Source organism: Microtus oregoni, unplaced genomic scaffold, assembly GCF_018167655.1.
Source record: "Microtus oregoni isolate MIOR12 unplaced genomic scaffold, Mior012 000009F_ref0000495, whole genome shotgun sequence".
Classification (NCBI taxonomy): Eukaryota; Metazoa; Chordata; class Mammalia; order Rodentia; family Cricetidae; genus Microtus; species Microtus oregoni.
Genome location: NW_024543068.1, coordinates 38,044,552 through 38,069,111, shown reverse-complemented (window position 1 = coordinate 38,069,111; position 24,560 = coordinate 38,044,552). Strand labels below are relative to the sequence as shown.

The 24,560-nt window shown below is 42.4% G+C and overlaps 1 protein-coding gene across 1 annotated transcript; it reads left to right on the top strand.

Moving 5' to 3' along the window:
* The first annotated feature begins 1,137 nt into the window (after nucleotides 1-1,137).
* Psma6 (proteasome 20S subunit alpha 6) lies at nucleotides 1,138-24,272 on the top strand. Its single transcript, XM_041658400.1, has 7 exons — nucleotides 1,138-1,309; nucleotides 10,032-10,126; nucleotides 10,555-10,636; nucleotides 13,021-13,176; nucleotides 15,172-15,350; nucleotides 17,333-17,427; nucleotides 24,057-24,272. Exons 1-7 carry the CDS (start codon nucleotides 1,234-1,236, stop codon nucleotides 24,112-24,114), a joined length of 741 nt encoding a protein of 246 aa, XP_041514334.1. The 5' UTR covers nucleotides 1,138-1,233; the 3' UTR covers nucleotides 24,115-24,272.
* The last annotated feature ends 288 nt before the right edge of the window (nucleotides 24,273-24,560 follow it).

Below are 24,560 nucleotides of genomic sequence, written 5' to 3'. Positions count from 1 at the left end.
TTTTCTTCCTCGCTCTTTTTCTGTGCAGTCCTGGTTGTCCTGGAACTCACTCAGGGCTGGCCTTGAATCCAGAGATCCCCCTGCCTCTGACTTCCAAGTGCTGGGATTAAAGATGTGCCCCAACACACCTCGCTTATAGTTTATACCCTGGGGGGGAGGGTGTAAAAGAAGAAAAACCTTAACTCGAGAAATTAAAACTTCCTTGTGAAGAATCTCTTCTTTAAATGTTTTGCTTTGAAATAAGTGGTTTTAGAGAGTATGCAGTGATCTTAATATTTCAGTACTATAGCAATAAGCTGTTACAAATATTGGTGTGAACAAACCTTTTTTATCTAGGAGGAAAACAGGTTAATATTATGCTTCAAATTGTACATTCACTAAGCAGGTGTGCCTTGGGGTGTACAATGCGCAGTTTACAGTTTGCAAAGCCACCAGTTCTCCAGGACCTACTTCACCTTCTTGGAAGTACTTTTGGTATCCATCCAACACCAGCCTTCTGTGAAGCGCCTAGGCTTTGGATCTTGCACATTGTCAATTAAGACTGCTTAACCTCAGGTTCCCATTACTTGTATTTCAACCTCAATTCCACTTTTAAGACACACACACACAAGGCAAAACAACAACAAAAAAACTGGCCCGCTGTTCAAAGGAAGGTTTGCCAGACTAGAAGAAAACTTGTTTTTGCCTGTGGCTTCATCAACCAGCCCTCTTTCATATCCTACATTAAGGGTTGCAGTTAAGGTAGCTGCATTCCTTTCTCCCCAAATCGTAGAAGCGGCGGGTAAAACGAAGGTCAGGAAAAACAAAGCCAGAACTCCAGCAAGCAGGAAAGCAAGTACAGGTGCCCGAATGAACGGCGGTCGCGTTGCTCACACGGTCTCCTGAGGGCACAGGAGGTCACAAATAGGCAAATCACTACTGCGGACCCCTAGAAAACTTCCTCCTTTGGCCAATTTACTCTCTAGAAAGCCCTAACGGCCGCGACCCAGAGCCACTCGCCGGAAAGCACGCCGGAGAGCGGCCACGGGGCTCAGTGCCCCGCCCACTTAGAGGCGGGGCTTCAGGACTCGCCCCTCCCCTCCCGGAATCAGCGCGGGTCCCCTGAGAGGCAAACCAGAGCGGAAGTCCCTCGGCCGGTGCTCCGGAAACAGTAGCCATTACTTCCGTGAGGGACTTGTGTGCCTGGGGTGTGTGCTACGGGGTGCATTTTGTGTTTGAAATAGGGGGTACGCCATGTCCCGTGGGTCCAGCGCCGGTTTTGACCGCCACATTACTATTTTCTCTCCCGAGGGCCGACTCTACCAAGTAGGTGAGTGAACCGGGGCCGCCGGTGGGACACCCGAATTGCTCTGTCATGCTTCGGCCTGGAGCGAGCAGACGCGGCCCAAGCAGAGTCTGGGGCTAGAGGCAGGGCCCGGACCAGGAAAGGAGAAGGATCGAGGTCGGGTTCCATCTCGTATTCCCATCCCCGTCTGCAAGCGGACTTTTAGGCCGAAACCGAACCGGGATGCCTCCAGAAGGGCCTCACTGTCCAGACACAGAGAGTTAGGTCTTGCCCTGCAGTGCCTGCCTCCGGCTTCCGGAGTCCCCTTCGCTCAGCGGCTCCCAGCCTTCCTAACGCTGCGACCCTTTAACACAGTTCCTCATGTTGTGGTGATCCCCAACCATAAAATTAGTTTTGTTGCTGCTTCAAAACTGTAACTTTGCTACGTTTATGAAACGTAATGTAAATATGTCTGTGTTTTCAATGGTTTTAGGCGACCCCTGTGAAATAGGTCGTTGGACCCCGAAGGAATCGTGACCCTCATGTTGAGAACCGCTGCCTTAGCTCCATCCTACCTGGAGCCCGAGTCTTCGCTGAGAGCGATTGGTTCCTTACCCAGCCATCTAAAATGCAACCCCTCTCCCCTTTTGGCTTTCTTTGTGGTCAGTTCTATACAAGCATGCAAAGCCTTACCCGACAGACACTACTGCTCTGGAAAAGGGATAAATGTCACTCGCCCCTAATGAAGCTCACAGCTTAAAGGAAGTGACAGATGTGGAGCCGAACGGATAAAGAGAGAGGAGAGCAATCTTTGCAGAGTTTAAAACTGCGCCCTGTACTTTTGAAGCTCGATCTAGTGGAGGCACAGTGTTAATCTTTACTGAAAGAACAGCTTTAATAGACAGAAACCTGAACTGTCGGTTACTGCGTGTAACAGATTTTGGTAAATTGAGATCGTGGCAGGGTTTAGGTAAGGATTATAGGACAGATTTATAAACTCTTGCCACAGAAAATTTAGTGTCAGTAGGGCCTGATGCACATCTGGTCCATGATAATTTTATTCTGGAGTAAGTCTTTTATCTCAGTGTCTTGGCAAGGAGAATGTACTACCTTGGTTGACAAGCCTAGAGTTGGCCTGTACTTGGAGTTCTACACCTACACATCGAGAAGTCAGGTTAAAGAAGGTGGCCTGCTGTACAGTGTAGCTACATCCATTGTATGTGGTGTGGCAAAGGCCATCAGCGTTTAAGTAATTCTGTAACCCACTTAATCCACCTCGTTTGAAGGTTGTGATACGAAGTGGTGTCCCAATCAGGGACTTTTTTTAGTGTTTTATTTCTGAGTTTCAGAGAATTTTTTGTGTATTAGATTATTGTTGTTTGAAGTGTTGTTTTTGTTTTTAAGTTAACAGAAAAAACCACACTTGAACTTGTATCTTGTTTCTGTAAACTGCTTTGTAGAAACTGGCCAGCAAGCAGTCTCAGTGCTTCCTGAGTTTGGTTGATAAAAAGGCAGCGTGTCGTGACATTTTAGTAGGACTCGGGAGAGAAGATGGAGCTGAGAGCAAGTTTAATAGGAGAGGTTCCCTTTGTTATTCAGGACGTCAGTTAGGCCTTGTGGAGAAAAAGAAAGTGAAAGAGTAGTCTGAGCAAGCAGTGCAGAGTGCAGGCCTCACAGAGTGCAGGCCTTGCAGCTGAGCCTGGGTTACAGTACTGACTGTGCTCCATGCTAGCTAGCCTGGGCAATTATATACTCTTTGCTCAATTTGTGTTTGCAAAATTGGCCTAATAGTTCCTCCTCTTGTGGTTGTTGTGAGGATTAAATAAGGCAATCCTTATAGATCACTTAGTGTGATCATTTGGTATGACAGAATGCCTATTCTTTGGCTTTAAAAAGAAAAAGTCTGTTAAATTGGGATCTCTATAGATAAGGAGTCCCTTTCTTTAGGTCCAGCCTTGCTTAGTTTGCTGGTGAAATATGTGTGACCATCCACAGTAAGTGCTGTGTATCAGGTTCAACTACGGACTCCCTCAAAGACACAACATCTAAGAACTATAAAAATACAAACTGTTAACCTAGACAGCTGAAGAATAATATAACCAGTTGGAGTGATGGTAAGGGAAGTAAGGATTGATAGAATGTTCCTCATTTGCCATAGTTTAAGACTCGAAGGTCCCATAAGGGATTCGGAGTAGTGTTTGCCTAGCATGCCTGAGCATCTGTATTTATTCCCAACACCAAAATAAATACATAGCAGTAATGAAGGTATACATTTAAATTACAGTTCTAAGTATGAATAAAAACAGGATCTGTAATTTTAACAGTAGCAGTAGAGTTTTAAAAAAATAACACCTTGGTAACTATTGAATCTTTTTCTTTAGATCTTAAAATAATTTTTAAAAGTGCATTTTATGTATTTTGTATGTGCAGAGATCAGAGGACAACCTAGGAGTCAGTTCTCTCCTCCTACCGTGTAGGTCCTGGGAATCAAGTCAGGGTGTCCTGCTACTAAGCAGGTGTCTTTACCTCCTGAACTAGCTGTCTGTCTGGCCCTGAAATATTTTCCCCCAAATATTTATTTTGCAAATAGTGTGTGTTATGTGTGCGTACGCACTCGTGCACTTGTGTGCCTGCCCAACATGGGTGCTAGGAACCAAATGTCCTCTGCAAGACCAATACACTCTTAACTCTTGAGCCATCTCTCTAGCCTCTGAAAAATTTTTTTAACATGTGTGCAGATTGTGTTTGTGTGCAAACGTGTTAGGAATTGTAAAACATAGATTTAAAGTTTGTTTTTTTTTTTTAATTATGTTGCCTTAATTGTCTGTTTGAGTGTTCATGTGCACATCAGAGGGCGACTTGTGGGAGCTGGTTCTCTCCACCTGTGGGTCTCAGGTTGTCCTTTGTGGTTGTGTATCCCACAACTCCCTGAGCCATCTCTCTGACCCTGAAGTGTTTTCTCTTAATGTGTTAATTGCATTTGTTAAGAATTATAGAGCTCCTTGCTTTAAAATTTCACTTAAGGTTTGGGGTGTGACTCAGTGGTTATCGCACCTGAGAAAAACATGGAGTCGGGTAAGAGGAAGAGAGGAGAGTGTTCAGTGTGTGTGTGTGTGTGTGTACACACATGTTTGCACCAAAAAAGCTATAGGCTCACATTGTTATATTTTCGAGTCTCATATTCTCCTATGGCAGTACAAAGACTGCTGATGACCCACTCTTGAGGATCACTGCTTTTATAGATGACCCATGCTTCCTGATTGTGTAGCCTTAAAACTTTGGGAAACAGCTCTCTTCTTTTTTGTTGTTTTTAGAGGTTTATTTTATTTCTAATTGTGTGTGTGTGTGTGTGTCTTTGCTGCGCGTGCGTGGATGCTGGGAACTGAGCCTGGGTCCTCTGCAAGAGTAATAACACATTAACTGCTGAGCCATCGCTCCAGTTTCTCATCTTTTTTTTATTATCAAACTTTACAGGCTGTTTGGATCTTTCATCTTAATTTTCCAACTCTTGTTTATCTAGGAGGAAGAAATTAAATTTATATTCCCAAATTCAGTATAGCATTTAAAACAAAAGTGTGGGTGGAAAGAGTCTTACATTGTGTTGCTAATTATTAGCACCTCAGAATCACTTGTGTATGCTTTGTGAGGCCCACTGTTTGTCCAAAGGGGGATGTGCTTCTCTGCTGTGTGCTGGCCTACACTGAGCCATTCATTACCTGATATGCTTCTTATCCTGGATTTCTGATATAATAGACATAGTACCTTCTATAGTTGGCCTGTTCTCCACTAATGTTACATAAATGAAAAGTTGACGGAGTGGTAGGAATTGTAGGATAATTGTAGTATAATAAGCAAATTGTAAGAGGTTAATATAGGAAAAGTCCTTATATTTAGAACAGTTGTTTGCTAATCCTGTTATTTGTAAGGAAAGAATTTATATCTTTTAAGATTTGTTTGTCTGGCAGTGGTGGTGCATGCCCTTAATCCCAGCACTTGGGAGGCAAAAGCAGGTAGATCTCTGAGTTCAATGTCTACAGAGAGAGTTTCAGAACATCCAGGACTACACAGAGAAACCCTATCTCAAAAAAAAAAACAATTTTTAAAAAAATTATGTATATTAGTGTTTGCATACATGTATGTGTATGCGACATATACTTTGGGGTACTTGCAGATCCCAGATGAAGGCAGGAATCCCTTGGGACTGGAGTTCAGGGAGTTGTGGCTGCATTATTGGTTCTGGGAACCAAGACCAGGTCCTCTGTAAGAGCAACAATTGCTTATAACCACTGAACCATCTTTCCATCCCAACAATTTGCATCTTAATAACTTGTTTTTATATTGAACACAGAACTACTGTGTTTGGCAGTTTGTGTGTGTGTGTGTGTGTGTGTGTGTGTGTGTGTGTGTGTAGTGGGGAGGAGACAGGGCTGTGTGTGCACACGGTGAAGTGCATATGCTAGGTGCACACTCCAAGTCAGAAGACATCAAAGACCTTGCTCTTCCAGCCTACCTAGTCCTTTGAACAGGGAACAGGGACTCTCACTGAACCTAGAAACCTAGAAGGAGGCTGGCTGCCAGCAATCTCCAGTGAGCCTCCCGTCATCCACCACTTACACATACATGCTCGTGTTTATAGGTATGTGACCATGCCTGGCTTCCTATGTGAGTGCTGGATGTTTGAATTCAGTTCTCATGCTTACACAGCAAACACTCCTTCCCGCTGAGTCATCTTCCTTGCCCAGGTTTGACTTGGTTTTTCAGTTTGGAGAGGAGTGGTGTGGGGATCCGAGAACAACTTGCAGGAGTTACTCCTTCCTACCTTACAGAATCTGGGGCTCAAACTCAGGTTATCAGGCTTAGTCCAAAGTATTTCACCTGCTGAACCATCTTGAGGGTATTGGTGGGTTTTTTGTTTTTGTTTTGAGACAGGGTTTTGCTGTGTATCTGAGCATGGTTTTGAACTTGAGACAGTTCTTTTGCCTTAGGCTCCCCAGGGCTGAGATTATAGGCATGCACCACCAAACACGGCCAAAGACTATTTTTTTTTTATGCTTTATTTAACTTTTATTTTATGTGCATTGGTGTGAAGGTGTCAGATCCCCTGCAACTGGATCTTCAGACAGTTGTGAGCTGCCATGTGGGTGCTGGGAATTGAACCCGGGTCCTCTGGAAGAACAGTCAGTGCTCTTAACCACTGAGCCATATCTCCAGCCCCCCCAAAGACTATTTTTTAATGTGTAAAAAATGACGGGCTGGGGTTCCAAAAAAAAAAGTAGGGTCAGATGTGTTCTTGCATATGATTTCAGGACTAGCCAGGGCTATATAGATTCTGCCTCCAAAATAAAATACAGACCAAAATAAATAACCAAGCATGATAGGTGTTTTGTGTTTGTAATCTTGTAGTTCCAGCTGTGGTGTGGCAGAGACGGGCAGATGATCTCTGAGACTTGCTGGCTAGCCAGCCATACTTTGCAAGCTCCAGACCAGGGAGAAACCCTATCTCAAAAAACAAGGTGGACATCCCTGAGGAATGAATGACACCTAAGGTTGTCCTCTGGCCATCACACATGTGTGCATGAGTCCTGCACACAGACACAAAGGATTGAATAATTTGATTCACTTGGATCTGGTTTTTTTTTATTTATTTATTATGGATACAATATTCTGTTTGCATATATGCCTGCTAGAAGAGGACACTAGACCTCATTACAGATGGTTTTGAGCCACCATGTGGTTGCTGGGAATCGAACTCGGGTCCTTTGGAAGAGCACACAATGCTCTTAACCGCTGAGCCATCTCTCCAGCCCCTGGTTTTTTTTTTAATTATTATTATTTTTTTTAGTTATGTGTATGAGTATGGGTATGTGTGTGAGTATGAGTATGCCCATCGAGTACAGAACAGGGCATCAGATCTTCTGTAGCTGGAGTTAAAGGAAGCTGTGAGCAACCTGGTAGGGGTGCTGGGAACCGAACTCAGGTCCTCTCTAGCACGTCCAGTCTGCACTAACATCCACTTAATAGATTTTTCTGAATGATTGTTTCATTGTTTGAAACAGTCTTGTTATTGACCAATATGTCCTTGGGCCTTCTTCAACTTTAGTACCAGAATTCTAGGCCAAGGCTACCACCGCCAACTTCTTTGGGTAAATTTTTATATTTCTGATACTGTGGTTTTCCTTTTTAAATTTTTTATTACTTTGTGTGTGGGTACATGTGCCACAGTGCTCTCAGTGGTATTCAAGTGCAGCTTTTAAGGAGCTGGTTCTTCTGCATTATTATGTCAGTTCTGTGCGTTGACCTTGAGTCAGTAGTTCCCCTAGTTAGGTTCCAGCTGCTGATAGAACGGCTTGGAAAGGAGCAAGTCCATGCTGCTTACACCTCTCAGTCACAGTCATCTCTGAAGAAGGACAGCGTCTTAGGCAAGGAACCTGGAGGCAGGAACTGAAACAGAAGCCATGGAGGAGCACTGGATACTTATGTTTGTTATCCTGGTCACTTATGGATGCTCTGGCTGGTCCTCAGAGCCAGTGTCCAGAGTAACACTTAAAGAAGATTTTGAGGTTGTCTACTATGTAGCAAAATTTAAGCCACAGCTGAGATTAAAAATAATTTTTAAATTATCTTCTAAGCCAAGTGATGGCACACACCATCAATCCCAGCACTCTGGAGGCAGAGGCAGGCAGATCTCTGTGAGTTTGATGTCATCCTGATCTACAGAGTGAATTCCAGGACAGACAGGACTACACAGAGAAACCCTGTCTCAAAAAAGAAAAAAAATCTATCTTCCATATTTTCTGTATTATCATAGAAAACGATAGTCTTATTTCTAACCTTATCCCCCGAAAGACCATGCTTGTCAAGTAAACTATGTGATACCCGTGTAGTTTGTGTGTGGTTTCCATCTTGAGGCCTGTTTTTAAAAACAATGCATTGGCAGTGGCTAGAAGTACACAATCTGAAGTTGTAATAAACCAAAGAACCCTGTAGACTGTTATAAAAATTACAACATTTTCTTTCCATTTTTGAGACAGGATATCATTTATGTAACCCTGGCTGGCCGGGTCTATGCTGGGATCAAACTTCAACTGATAGACAGAGTATCAACATGAAATAGAATAGCAATTAAAACTGTATGTGGTTTTAGTTATTGACCAAAAATTAACAGAAGTATTAAATCTTTAGAGCAGCAAATGTTGACCTAGGCATACCGGGCTTGGTCTAATTAATGCCTGTAGAACATGTTGAAGTGCTGAGATTTGTTAAGATCTGCTGTGCTGAAGTTAGAGTAAGACTGTCAGAATTTGGTGCTTGATCCCAGTGAAAATCCATAAAATAAAGTTGGAAGAAATGGAACTGGTTTGACTGATTAATTGGCGTTTTTATTGTTTTGGCTTTACTTTCCATGGTTGGTATTCCATGCTCATATAGTGTAACCTCATTCTTTTAATGATAATTTGTTAATTAAGAATCGATTATAAATTTTATCCCACCTTAACCAGACATGGTGGCACATGCTTTTAACCCCAGCACTCAGGAGGTCCAGGCCAGCCAGAGCTGCATAATGAGATCCTGTCTCAAAAATGGAAAGAAAATTTATTATTATTATCATTATTGTTGTTGTTGTTTTTCAAGACAGGGTTTCTCTGGTAGGCCTGTCTGTCCTGGAATTTACTCTGTAGATCAGGCTGGCCTTGAACTCACAGAATTCTGTCTGCCTCTAAGGTGTGTGCCACTATGCCCAACTCTACTTTTTTTTTATTTATTTATTTATTTATTAAGGATTTCTCCCTCCTCCCCGCAACCGCTTCCCATTTCCCTCCCCCTCCCCCGATCAAGTCCCCCTCCCTCATCTGCTTGAAGAGCAATCAGGGTTCCCTGACCTGTGGGAAGTCCAAGGACCGCCCACCTCTATCCAGGTCTCGTAAGGTGAGCATCCAAACTGCCTAGGCTCCCACAAAGCCAGTACGTGCAGTAGGATCAAAAACCCACTGCCATTGTTCTTGAGTTCTCATTAGTCCTCATTGTCCGCTATGTTCAGCTAGTCCGGATTTATCCCATGCTTTTTCAGACCTAGGCCAGCTGGCCTTGGTGAGTTCCCGATAGAACATCCCCATTGTCTCAGTGTGTGGGTGCACCCCTCGTGGTCCTGAGTTCCTTGCTCGTGCTCTGTCTCCTTCTGCTCCTGATTTGGACCTTGACTGATCTCCAAAATATATAAAGAAATCAAGAAACTAGACCATAAAAGGCTAATCAACCCAATTATAAAATGGGGCATTGAGCTGAACAGAGAATTCTCAACAGAAGAAATTCAAATGGCCAAAAGACACTTAAGGTCATGCTCAACTTCCTTAGCGATCAGGGAAATGCAAATCAAGACAACTTTAAGATACCATCTTACACCTGTCAGAATGGCTAAAATAAAAAACACCAATGATAGCCTTTGCTGGAGAGGTGGAGAAAGGGGTACACTCACCCATTGCTGGTGGGAATGCAAACTTGTGCAACCACTCTGGAAAGCAGTGTTTCGGTTTCTCAGGAAATTCGGGATCAACCTACCCCTGGATGAAGAAAGTACTTTTTTTTTTTTTAAAGACAGAGTCTCTAGTATCTCAGGCTGGCCTCAAACTCCCCCTTACCTTGAATTTCTGATGCTGGCGTTTTAGTCCCCACAGTCAGAATGACCCAGTACTTGTGTACACTAAGCCTGCATTCTATAACTGAGCCACATCCCAGCCCCAAAATAACTAAACCTGTTTTGTATTTGCAGAATATGCTTTTAAGGCTATTAACCAGGGTGGACTCACATCTGTGGCTGTCAGAGGAAAAGACTGTGCAGTAATTGTCACACAGAAGAAAGTACCCGTAAGTAGTTAGCCAGGCAGTTGATTGCTACGTGTTAACATCTAAGAATTCTTTGTGATTTTGAGCAGCATTCTATTACTACCTATTCACATTAGCAGTGTTCCTGGTCATTCAAGAACCATTGAGCAGCTGAAGATGGGTCGGCCGAGTAGATAGAAGTATAAACTCTGTGATGTAATTATAATAAATGCAACGAGATATCTAAGTCCTTTGTTTTCTGGACTTTTAACCCACAGAAAACATCTAGCAGAAGCATCTCTACCCTGTTTTTCAAGATTGGTTTTAACTGTAAAATGAACAGAATATATATGTCTCATAACTTCTACTTGACAGTTTATTATTGCAATTCTATACTGTTAGTTTTTCATAAACACACAGAAGCCTGTGGACCTTAAATCGAAATGTTTGTGATTTATTTTGTTCTTTAGGACAAATTACTGGATTCCAGCACAGTGACCCACTTGTTCAAGATAACCGAGAACATTGGCTGTGTGATGACTGGGATGACAGGTAACTGACCAGCTGCCTTCTTGGGAATACAGGCCTGATGTTATTCCATCATAATTACGTTTGTGTTTGTGTTTGTTTGTTTTGGCATTTATTTATTGATTGTGTGTGGGGTGTACATGCTGTGGTGTGTGTGAGGTCAGAGGGTGCCCTGTGAAAGTCGGCCTTGTCTGCCATGTGGGTTCTGAGGATGGAACTCAGGTCATCAACTCTATAGCAAACGCCCTTCCCTGCTGAGCCATCTTGCAGCCCTGTCTTTTGTGTTTTAAAGATCCTTTAGTGTCTGAGTTGTAGTGTTGCTAGTAGACACTGTCTTCCACGGTGAGTATTAACTTGTGTTTCCACAAGTGTGCTTACTTGTGTGGATGTCTGTGGAGGCCAGAGGTGTCTTCCCACCACTCTCCACCTCAGTATTCAAGACAAGATCGCTCCCCAAACCTGGATCTGTCTGTTTCAACTAGACTGTGTGGCTAGCATGCCCCTCACCCAGCCCCCAGGGTTACAGGTGCACACCCAGCTCTTACCAGGGTGGGTACTCGGGACCCAAACGTTGGTCCTTGTGCTTGCACAGAATTGGACCCACTGAGCCGAGGCCCCAGAGTCCAGTATCAATATTTTAAGGCTATAGTGAATTTATTGGTTGGTTGTTCAGTTAGTTTAGTTGACTCATTATGGTTATTTAGTTGACCGAGTGGCTTTTTTGATTAGAGGGGCTTGTTTGTTTGTCTGTCTGAGATAGAGTCTGGAACTCACCAGTGATTCTCATCCTGCCTAATGCTGTGACCCTTTAATACAGTTCCTCTTGCTGTGGTGTCCCCAACCCATAAAATTATTTTCGTTGCTATTTCTTAATTATAACTTTGCTACTATTATGAATTGTAATGCAAATACCTGTTTTCTGATGGTCTTAGGCAACCCCTGTGAAAGGGTTGTTCTACAGCCCTCCCAGAGGGCTTGATACCCACAGGTTGAACCACTTGAGTAGACCAAGCTGCTCCTGCCTGCCGAATGCTGGGATTAAAACCTGTGCCACTATGCCTGGCTGGCTGGTTGGGTTTCTGAGACAGTGTCTTGCAGTATAGCCCAGTCTACTTCATATTCAATAATTATGCCCAGCCTACTAAGTGCTGGTAATACAGGAGTGGCTTGTGAGCTATTTTGAAATCTTAAGTATATTGGGATTAGGTCTTTATGCTGCTGATAGGTAAACTGGACCCATCTTAGATACTGTATTTCAGATGTGGTTAGTAATTTAAAGAGACCTAAATAATTAATCTTACTCACATCTAGTCACAACACTAATTAGAAGTGAGTGAACATTTATATAAAAGTTACTTTGGCTTTCAGTTTTCTGAATTCAAAGAAAAAATTCAAGTTAAAACATAGATGAAGAGATACTATTCTTTTCCCTTAAGTATCTATTTTAGGAGGCAAGAGACACGGCTCAAGGATTAATGCCCTTGCTGCTGCAGAGGACCAACGTTCATTTCCCAGCACCCACATAGCAGTTCATAACCCCCATCCATGATATTTTTTGTCCTCTTAGGGCACTAAGCACACATGGTACACTTACAAGAAAACACTCATACACATGAAATTAAAATAGGTCTTTTGGTTTTTTAAGGCAGGATTTCTCTGTGTAACAGTCCTGGCTGCCCTGGAACTCTCTTTGTAGACCACACTGACCTCCAACTCATAGAGATCCTCCTGCCTCTGCCTCCCAAGTGCTGGGATTAAAGGCTTGTGCCACCACCACCTGGCCTAAAATAAATCTTTGAAAAATAGTATTTCCATTGAAACCTTTTTAAAAAGCCTATTCTTTAGAGTAACTAGACTTTTTATTATTACATAAGTATTTGTACACATAAGCCATGGAGTGTGTGTAGAGGACAGAGGACAACTGTGGTAGTTGGTGCTCTTCTTCCACACTGAGTCTCAGGGATCAGACTCAGAGTCATCAGGCTTGGTGGCAAGCCCTTTCTCTGTAGCTTTGGAGCCTGTCCTGGAACTAGCTCTTGTAGATCAGGCTGGCCTCAAACTCACAGAGATCCATCTGCTCTGCCTCCTGAGTGCTGGGATTAAAGGCGTGCACCACTGCCGCCCAGCTAATTTATTACATTTTTGTAGACGCTGTTTTGTCTGCTGGTGAAAGACTTGGTGTAAAAGAGCAATATGGTATATAAGTTTAGCTCCGTGTTTTAATCTCCTTTCTTACATGCCAAGTTACTCAATGTTCATTATCACAGGAAAAAGCCACAGTGGACCCTTTGTTCTTCTATAATTGTATTTGAAATAAACATAAAGATATTTATAGTGAAGAAATAGGCTTTCACGTTCATTCTGTGCTTCTGAAGTGGTAAATCTTGGGGTTTTGTTTATCCATGAAGCTGACAGCAGATCCCAGGTACAGAGGGCACGCTATGAGGCAGCTAACTGGAAATACAAGTACGGCTATGAGATTCCTGTGGACATGCTGTGTAAAAGAATCGCTGATATTTCTCAGGTCTACACACAGAATGCAGAGATGAGGCCGCTCGGTTGTTGTAAGTATGCTCAGAAATCTTCTGAAGAGTTGAAATGTAATTGTCTTTAAAGCGTGTAGATGGAGACTGAGACCACACTTGGGTTCTGAACGTGTAGTTTGAAACTAAAGCTTTGAGTTCTGTTTAGGATATGTGACGTGGAACAGCCAAGTCCCCATTTTACTAGGCTTTTGTAATGGGGGTTCTTCTGTGATTCCAGGTTATGAATTCTGTGAAAATTTAGAAGGCATCTTAACAGTGTCGATGCTGCTTTTGGTCATGGGATAAAGAATTGGGATAACACATAGCCTTACAGCTTATGTTTGTATTTCTAATTTAAATTTTTTTTTTGGTTGGCTTTTTGAGGTAGGGTTTCTCTGTAACAGAGCCCTGGCTGTCCTGGATCTCACTCTGTGGACCAGGCTGGCCTCGATCTCACACAGATCTGCCTGTCTGCCTCCCAAGTGCTGGGATTAAAGGCGCGTTCAGGAAGAGTAAGATTTATTGATCTTTAAATTTAATGTTTTTTAAACTCACCTGACAATCTCAATGCATATTTGGTTTTTGTTTGTTTGTTTGTTTGTTTGTTTTTGTTTTCCAAGGCAAGGTTTCTCTATGTGGCTCAGGCTGGCCTCAAACCCGAATCCACTTGCCTCTGCCTCCAGAGTGCTGGGATTAAAGGCATGCGCCACTACTGCCTGGCGTCATATTTGTTTCTTGACATCATTCATTAATGAAAATTTAATGTTCCAGTCCCCTGACCTTTGTGTGTGTGTGGTACTGGGCTTCAAACCAGGGCTGCGTTTGCTGGGCGAGTGCTCTACCACAGAACTATAGACCTAGCTCTGAGAATTAAGTGTAAACCCTGTCTCGAAAAACCAAAAAAAAAAAAAAAAAAGAATTAAGTGTAATGTTTCTTTTTAGCAAATGATTCTGTTGACCTTTTAAACATTATTTCTTCTTTAGTTTCTTATTTTCTTCATGTGTGGTGTTTTGCCTGCATGTATTTCTGTGCACCCTGTGATGGGCTGCGGAGGCTAGAAGAGGGTGTCAGATCCCTGGAACTAGAGTTAAAATGGCTGTAGGCTGCCACGGGGTTGCTGGGAATTGAACCCTGATTCTCTGGAAGAGCACCCAGTGTTCCTTTAACTGCTGAGCTGTCTCTCCAGTTCCTAATTTCATCCCTGTCCCTCCTTTAACTCTTGAGTTTGAGTAGCTCAAGCTTGCATCAAATTTGTGATCCCCAACTCAGCCTCTTAAGTGTTAGCATACAGGTGTGGTGGCTCCTAGTGCTCTCCCTGCTCAGTTTCTGTTGTTCATGCTCCTCTGTTGATCCCTTAAATGTTGTTGCTTCTCAGGCTTTATTCTCGGGTTAATGTCACCCTTGAGTGGCTTCACTTACTTTCTTCTTTCCTCTATGCCAGTCGCTCACCTGGTTTCTTACCCCACCCTCCCATCTCTCAGGCCCTGTGACAACGGGTCCCTACTGCTTACATGCATCCTCAGCTTCCCCTTCGTAGTCTTACTCACCTTCCTGGTCGTCTGATTTTGCCCAGAGTATCTTATTCCCTCCTCCTGTCATTCTCTCACTGTCATATTGCCGTTATTTTTCAGCTAATTTATTTCTTCTGTCCCTTCCTTTTTTAATCTGTCCTCTGTATCCATGAATTACTCTAAAAATGAATTTTGATTGTTACAGCAAAGAAAGGGATCTGAGAAGACTGGTGATGACATGGGCTTTGGTCTTTTTACTAAGCTTCTTAACATGGCCAATAAAATGTTGAGCCTATTTAAACAGCAACAGACTGATAGATAGATAGATCCTTTTCCAAAACAGCAGCTTACCTGTTACCTGATCTGACAGTGGTTGTAAAGTTAGATTTTAATGGTTTGAGAAAATACATGAGCCTAAAATTAGTGTCCAAATAATGATTAACAATAACTGTGTGGTGACACCAAGAAAGGAAATGTCTTTGTAGGACAGTGTAACCTGTGTCTTTGGAACCTTCTTTCCAGGTATGATTTTAATTGGTATCGATGAAGAGCAAGGTCCTCAGGTGTACAAGTGTGACCCTGCAGGCTACTACTGCGGCTTCAAAGCCACCGCAGCCGGCGTCAAACAGACAGAGTCCACCAGCTTCCTCGAAAAGAAAGTGAAGAAGAAATTTGATTGGACATTTGAACAAACAGTGGAAGTAAGTTAGCCAAAAGGAGTTGAATTTTTTTTTACTGTTGTAGAAGAGTAAGCATTGTTGTGTTATTGATAGTCTATAAAAGCTATTTCTTAGTTGGGTGGTGCTGGTGCACGCCTTTAATTCCAGCACTTTGGAGACAGAGGCAGGAGAATCTCTGTGAGTTCAAGCCAGCTTTGACTACAAAGAGAGTTCTAGGACAGCCAGAGCCATTACACAGAGAAACCGTGTCTTAAAAAAACAAAAAAGAAAGGCGGGGGGCTATTAATGATGTCACAAGATCCAAATTTGTTAGCTTAATGGTACAATTCATACCATCTGGCTGACATTGGGGGAAAAGGGGATGCTTTTATTCATTTCCTATCTTAGTTCATAATGGAATTTAAACAATATCCAACAAACACATAATAAAATAAGAATCAAGACTCAAAGACTGGCGTGGTTAATATGATTAACAGACTCAAATTGAGTTTAAATTTTCTGGATTAAAAAACTAAAAAGACTTAAGATTTGCTTTGTTAATATTTATTTTTGTGTGTATACATGCATGTGTGTGTGTTTGAGTGTGCCATGACACTCATGGAAGCCAGGACCAACTTGCAGGGTCAGTTCTTTTCTGCCATAAGGGTTCGAGATTGAACTCAAGTTGTTAAATTTGGCAGCTGGCACCCTTACTCACGGAGCTATCTTACTGGTCCAGTAATAATTTTTTTTTCTTAGTAATAATTATTTTTATGGTCCTAAATAAAAGCAGCTACAATCCAAGTTCTTGGAGAGCAGATTGTTCCCTAGTAAAAGAATATGTGCTCAGAGGGCTGGGAAGAGAGCTCAGTCAGAAAAGTCTCACTTCAGTGCCTCGACCCACAGCACCAGCATAACCCTGATTCTGCTTGTGACTGTAGACTCAAGGTGCCCACGTGGTCAGTTCAGACCCTGTCTCCCAGTGTTGTCCTCTGACCTCTACACACTCTACACTTTTTAAAAACTTTTATAACCTGGATGTGTTGGTGTACACCAGTAGTCCAATTTGGGGGAGGCAGAAGCGAGAGGATCGTGATAAGTTTGAGGCCAGCCTGGTCTACATGAGTTCCAGACTAACTAGTCAGGGCTTCAAACAAAGACCTGTTCTCGAAACAGACAAATTTTTAATTGTTTAACAATTTATCTTATATTGAAAGAAAGCATAAAATAAGTTAGTTCTGATCTAGAAAATAGAATGGTATGCCTTCTTTAAATGTTTCTTTTTTTTTTTTTTTTTTTTTTTGGTTTTTCGAGACAGGGTTTCTCTGTGGTTTTGGAGCCTGTCCTGGAACTAGCTCTTGTAGACCAGGCTGGTCTCGAACTCACTGAGATCCGCCTGCCTCTGCCTCCCAAGTGCTGGGATTAAAGGCGTGCGCCACCACCGCCCGGCTTTAAATGTTTCTTAAAGTATAATTTATAGTAATGTTAATCACATCAGATAGAAAACTGCTTAAAACATTCTTAAATTACCACCTCCAAACCACAAGCATTTAAAAGGTCAGTCATCAGTCTGGATGGTTGAGTTGTTCTCTAGTCTCTTTCACGCCACGTACTAAACATAAAGCCTTGACTATAGTGGCCATCAAACAAACAAATTTTTATTATTTGTTTATTTGTTTGTCTTTTGAAGCAGGGTTTTTCTGTGTAGTTCTGGCTGTCCTGGAACTCACTCTGTAGATCAGGCTGGCCTCAAACTCAGATCCACCTGCCTCTGCCTCCTGAGTGCTGGAATTCCAAGCGTGCACTACCACGCTGGACTGTAAATAAATTGTTATATATTCCATCTATTTTGTTTGATAAACTCTTTAAATTTGGGGCTGTTTAATAGAAGCAGGTTTATGTCAGCAGTTGGTTAATAATGTACCTGTAGGACTGTCACTGAATCACAGGAGCTAGTGTCTTGTGGTCGTCGGGGACCGTGATAGCTGGAATGTCTTATATTTTATTGTTGGCATTCTTTTCAGACTGCAATCACATGCCTGTCTACTGTTCTGTCAATTGACTTCAAGCCTTCAGAAATAGAAGTTGGAGTAGTTACAGTCGAAAATCCTAAATTCAGGTGAGTTACGTTTTTAGTCAGGTGTTAAATTCTAGACTAAAAAACTAGAGATGTTAAGAGTTCCTTTGTGTGTGGTGGTGTGACGAAATGCCATCTTTTTTTGCTTCCAGGATCTAAGGACTCTGTTTTAAATTTCTTAGAAGTGGTGATACATACTTGTGATCCTGGTACTGGGGAAGCTGAAATGAGGGGGTCACAAATTCAAGAGCCAGCCTGGCTCCTATACCAAAAAACCTTATCTCAAACAAATGGTTGAAGAGAAGTGCTTAGCTAGCTTGCTCAAAAGTCATGGGTTATTATCCATTATGATCAAGTAGGCTTCATCCCAGAGATGCAGGGCTGGTTCAACATACGCAAATCTATCAATGTAATCCACCATATAAATAAACTGAAAGAAAAAAACCATATGATCATTTCACTAGATGCTGAAAAAGCATTCGACAAAATTCAACACCCCTTTATGATAAAGGTCTTGGAGAGAATAGGGATACAAGGGTCCTACCTAAATATAATAAAAGCTATTTACAGCAAGCCAACAGCTAACATTAAATTAAACGGAGAAAAACTCAAAGCCATCCCACTAAAATCAGGAACACGACAAGGATGTCCACTCTCTCCATACCTCTTCAATATAGTGCTTGAAATTCTAGCAATAGCAATAAGACAACATAAGGAGATCAAGGGGATTCGTATTGGAAAGGAAGAAGTTAAGCTTTCATTATTTGCAGATGATATGATAGTGTACATAAGCGACCCCAAAAATTCTACCAAAGAACTCCTACAGCTGATAAACAGCTTTAGTAATGTGGCAGGATACAAGATCAACTCCAAAAAATCAGTTGCGTTCCTATACACTAAGGATAAGGAAGCAGAGAGGGAAATCAGAGAAGCATCACCTTTCACGATAGCCACAAATAGCATAAAATACCTTGGGGTAACCCTGACCAAGGAAGTGAAAGATCTACTTGACAAGAACTATAAGTCTTTGAAGAAAGAAATTGAAGAAGACACCAGAAAATGGAAAGACCTCCCTTGCTCTTGGATTGGGAGGATCAACATAGTAAAAATGGCAATTCTACCAAAAGCAATCTATAGATTCAATGCAATCCCCATCAAAATCCCATCAAAATTCTTCACAGATCTGGAGAAGACAATAATTAACTTTATATGGAAAAACAAAAAACCCAGGATAGCCAAAACAATCTTATACAATAAAGGATTGTCTGGAGGCATTACCATCCCTGACTTCAAACTCTATTACAGAGCTACAGTATTGAAAACAGCTTGGTATTGGCATAAAAACAGAGAAGTCGACCAATGGAATCGAATAGAAGACCCTGACATTAACCCACAAACCTATGAACACCTGATCTTCGATAAAGGAGCTAAAAGTATACTATGGAAAAAAGAGAGCATCTTCAACAAATGGTGCTGGCAAAACTGGATGTCAATCTGTAGAAGAATGAAAATAGATCCATATCTATCACCATGCACAAAACTCAAATCCAAATGGATTAAAGACCTCAATATCAGTCCGAACACACTGAACCTGATAGAAGAGAAAGTGGGAAGTACTCTACAGCAAATGGGCACAGGAGACCACTTCCTATGTATAACCCCAGCAGCACAGACACTAAGGGCATCATTGAATAAATGGGACTTCCTGAGACTGAGAAGCTTCTGTAAAGCAAAGGACACTGTCACTAAGACAAAAAGACAACCCACTGACTGGGAGAAGATCTTCACCAACCCTGCAACTGACAAAGGTTTGATCTCCAAAATATATAAAGAACTCAAGAAACTAGACCGTAAAAGGCTAATCAACCCAATTATAAAATGGGGCACTGAGCTGAACAGAGAATTCTCAACAGAAGAAGTTCAAATGGCCAAAAGATACTTAAGGTCATGCTCAACTTCCTTAGCGATCAGGGAAATGCAAATCAAGACAACTTTAAGATACCACCTTACACCTGTCAGAATGGCTAAAATAAAAAACACCAATGATAGCCTTTGCTGGAGAGGTTGTGGAGAAAGGGGTACAATCACCCATTGCTGGTGGGAATGCAAACTTGTGCAACCACTCTGGAAAGCAGTGTTTCGGTTTCTCAGGAAATTCGGGATCAACCTACCCCTGGATCCAGCAATACCACTCTTGGGAATATACCCAAGAGAGGCCCTATCATACAACAAAAGTATATGCTCAACTATGTTCATGGCAGCATTGTTTGTAATAGCCAGAACCTGGAAACAACCTAGATGCCCTTCAACGGAAGAATGGATGAAGAAAGTATGGAATATATACATATTAGAGTATTACTCAGCAGTAAAAAACAAGGACTTCTTGAATTTTGCATACAAATGGATGGAAATAGAAAACACTATCCTGAGTGAGGTAAGCCAGACCCAAAAAGAGGAACATGGGATGTACTCACTCATATTTGGTTTCTAGCCATAAATAAAGGACATTGAGCTTATAATTCATGTTCCTAGAGAAGCTAAATAAGGCGAATCCAAAGACAAACACATAGGCATCCTCAGGAATATTAACCTTCATCAGGCGATGAAAGGAGACAGAGACAGAGACCCACACGGGAGCACCGGACAGAAATCTCAAGGTCCAAATCAGGAGCAGAAGGAGACGGAGCACGAGCAAGGAACTCAGGACCACGAGGGGTGCACCCACACACTAAGACAATGGGGATGTTCTATTGGGATCTCACCAAGGCCAGCTGGCCTAGGTCTGAAAAAGCATGGGATAAATCCGGACTAGCTGAACATAGCGGACAATGAGGAATACTGAGAATTCAAGAACAATTGCAGTGGGTTTTTGATCCTACTGCACGTACTGGCTTTGTGGGAGCCTAGGCAGTTTGAATGCTCACCGTACGAGACCTGGATAGAGGTGGGCAGTCCTTGGGCTTCCCACAGGTCAGGGAACCCTGATTGCTCTTCGAGCAGATGAGGGAGGGGGACTTGATCGGGGGGAGGGGGAGGGAAATGGGAAGCGGTTGTGGGGACGAGGCAGAAATCCTTAATAAATAAATAAATTTAAAAAAAAAAAAAAAAAGTCATGGGTTCAATCCCTAGCACTGTGGAAACAGAACAACTTTGAGTCTCTTAAAACAGAAGCAGCTCTTCTCCCTCTTCTAACACCAGAGGTGACACACACACAAAATAACCTTTATACCAAATAAAATGAGGAAATGCGGCTTGGCCAGGTGCTGGCCTGGCGGGCACGCTGCCCTGGATTTGATCCCTGACACCACAACAAATAAGTAGACAAACAGGTCCACGGTGGAAACTTTCAGGTGGAAATTTGATTATTTGCTGGGTAAGGGAGCTTTGAAGAGCAATGTGAAATACTGATCCACAGTTGAGTCGCTGGTGCTGGTCTCGAGTGTTCTTGCTTACCAAGTGTCTTAACTCTCACGCATCAACTTGAGTGATCCAAGTGTGTCAGTCAGCTCATCCTCCCAGCAACCTGTAGGGGTTTGTATGCCATGGACTAGGATGCTGTTGTTGTTGTTAGTGAAAAACATAATCAAATCCACATATTCAAAGAGCTGTTCAGTGTTTTACCTGTTCAGTGTGTCTCCTCTTAGACTACGTCTGTGTTATTGTTGGAGAATTAGTAAACTGTTTCAAACCTTGAAGAGTTTTTTAGTGGTGTGTGTGTGTTTTTATTTTGTGACATTGTCTTGGGATGTAGGCCAAACTGAATTTAAACTTCGGATCATTCTCTCTCAGCCTCCCGAGTACTTGGATTGCAGGTTCTAGCACAAATTCTAATTGTTCTTAATAAAAGCCCAGACTCGGATACTAGGGGATGAAACCTGAGAGATCAGAGAAGCAGAGCAGCCAGCCACTAGAGACATTTTACCTCTACCAGTGCTGGGGCGATCCTGTCCTCAGACTGCATCCTTAGATTGCATCTCTGACTAACTGCTTCAGACTGTACTGCTCCTCAGACTGCAGCTGTCTCTACCAAACTTCAGACTGTACCGAGCTCCTGTCTTCTCCTTCCTTATATTTCTCTCTCCGCCCGGCCACATCACTCCTGTCTCCACCTCCCTAGTGCTGGGATTAAAGGCATGGGGTCACCTTTGTGTGAGCTCTGTTTTTCTTTTAGACAGATTCAATCTTATATAGCCCAAGGTGGCCTTGAACTAACAGAGATCCTTCTGTCTCCTGAGTCCTGGGATTAAAGGACTCCCTGGCCTCTAGTGGCTTATCTCTGAGCTCTGATCTTCAGTCAGGCTGTATTTGTTAAAACAAACAAGATACCACTATAGCAAGTTGCTCTCCCAAACAGACCTCCATAATATGTATCCCCCCCCCCCCCCCCGCTTCTGATTTGCTTTGCTTTCTTGGTTGGCTGCCAGTAAGTGATATAAACATGAAAGCCCTATAGAACTAAGAAAATAACAGGTGCATCTAGTCTAATAATTTTTTTCTATAGGAAAATGTTCCCCTTTTTGTTGTTGTTTTGTTTCTTTTTGAGCCCAGGTTGACCTCAGTCCTCAGGACTGGGGTTATAGACCACCACACCCATCAGCTTCCTTTTTCTAAGCACTGAAATTCCAACAGGCACTTTGCTTTCTGATCTGTTATGAAACCTTTTTTTTTAAAACTGCATCTGAATGTTATTTGCATCTGTTATTTTAAAATGGAGCAAGAAACCAAATATCTGTGTAAGCAAACCAGTGTAGCTGGGCGTTACACAGGCAGAACTCCAGACTTTGGGCTACTAAGATAGGATTATAGGTTCAAGGTCAGCCTGAGAACAGTTGTGAAACCTGTCTCAAAATAAAAGTCTTTTAAAAGGCTGAGAGCATAGCTAGGGAGAGTGTTTGTCAGCAGCAGAAAACCTGGATTCAGTGCCAGTACTGGGAAGAGGAAAAAGCCTTGTGTAATTTCTGAATTCTGTGATAGTGAGTGTACTTGAGTCGTAACAAAAACATTAGAAATAGCATAAGATTTTACAACTTTATAAGCTACTTCTTTTCCAAGTTGTAAAAAAAAAATGGCCGTTTTGACAGATTTACCTTTTTAGAAGTTTAGTAATGAAGTAGGGGCATGGTCACACATACCTATAATTCCAGATCTTGGGAAGTAGAGACAGGAGTATCAGAAGTTTAAGGTCATCATTGGCTACATAGTAAGATCCGGGCCAGCCTGGGCTACCTAAATTATGAGACCTTGTCTCAAAACAAAGCATCAAATAGAATCCCAGCAGTGACAAGTTATGTCAGCAGCGTTGCCAAGCAACTGATTCCTTTAAGACAGATATTTAGAAAATACATCTTCCACATGAAGCACCTTCTGGTGAATAGATTTTAGATACTATTATAACTTTATGTCTTGGATTTTTTTGCAGTGAAGAGACACCATGACCATGGCAACTCTTGTAAGAAAAACTAACTGAATGAGCTTGCTTATAGTTCAGAGCTTTCGGTCCATTATCATGATGGCAGGGAGCATGTTGTGCAGGCAGGCGTGTTACTGGAGAGATAGCTGAGCGTCCTACATCTTGCAGGCAATAGGAAGTCAACTGAGGCACTGGGCAGTATCCTGAGCATGGGAAATCTCAACCCCCATAGTGACATACTTCTTCCCACCCTCTGACAGGGCCACACCCACTCCAACAAAATCACACCTCCTAATAGTGCCATTTCCATGAGATTATGGGTTCCGATCACATTCAAACTACCACACTTTTTTTCATGGATGGTTACTGAGTCCAAGCAGCTTTTGGGGACACACACACATGGATATGGGTATGTGCATGCATTCACATGTGTATGCAGAGGCCAAATGTTCGAAGGTATCCTCCACCTTTTATGCTGAAGGAGAATCTCACGTGATTGCTGATTCAACTGTCTAGCTAGCCAGCGCCCTGCTGAGCTCCAGGATTCCAGAGGCTGCCACGCCTGCCTGTGCTGGTCAGAGCTCATGCAGGTACAGAGAGCACTTTGGTCCCTGTGCCATCCCTTCAGCCCCTCTTCCCCAGCAGTTTTTAAGAATTTACTTAAGTTTCTCGTCTCTCAGTTACTATGAATTTGAGTTATAGTAGTATAGCTATATCAAAGTATGGGTTTTGTTGTTATTGTTTTTGTTTTTTATTTTTTGTTTTCAAGACAGGATTTCTCTGTGTAACAGCCCTGGAACTAGCGCTGTAGGCCGGGCTGGCCTTGAACTCACAGAGATCCCTCTGCCTCTGCTTCCTCAGTGCTGGAATTAAAGGCGTGCACCACCACTGTCCAGCCTGAGTTATACTATGTTTTTAAGGCATTGACACCCAAAACAAATTGAATGTAGTTCATATAATTTAGCTTCATATTAATTCACTTAAAATGTTTTCAACTCAGCTGCAATTAAATTCTGGATCTGATATCAAAGAACACTTCGCTACCTAGATGAAACTGATGTGTTGTCTGGGAGTTTCTGTAATATAATCTGAGGAAAGAGTCATGAGCATGTAGACTTAAAAGATTGGTAATAAATTGGTAGTTGCTGAAGTCAGTTGATCTGTACATGGGAGTTTGCTGTACTGACTTTTGTATGTTTTCCATATTAAAAACCTTATTGAAATAGGCAGTTGTGATTTTTTTTTATCCTTTGCCTTCCAGGATTCTCTCAGAAGCGGAGATCGACGCTCACCTTGTTGCTTTGGCAGAGAGAGACTGAACGTTGTCATTGCTTTACCAAATCCATGATGCCACTTGCCTGTGTGTTTGGTGACAGCAAACCAACATCACAGAGGCCCCTGGGTTGAAGATGGAACCTCTCCCACTCCTCCTGCCACTGAGCTGGTTAGGACTGTATAAATAAAACTGCTTTTGGAATACTCGTGTCCTGTCTTTCTTTTTTTTTTTTTTTATGATTTTTCGAGACAAGGTTTCTCCGTAGCTTTTGGTTCCTGTCCTGGAACTAGCTCTTGTAGACCAGGCTGGTCTCGAACTCACAGAGATCCGCCTGCCTCTGCCTCCCTAGTGCTGGGATGTGTCCTGTCTTTCTTAACCCTAATGTCAGGTGTTACGCCTTAGTACACACAGATAAGTAAGTGTTCGCCGTCCTCGGGTCATAGCTCTGGTCATTTTGTGTTTTCCACAGAGTGCACCTTTGTTGCCCTA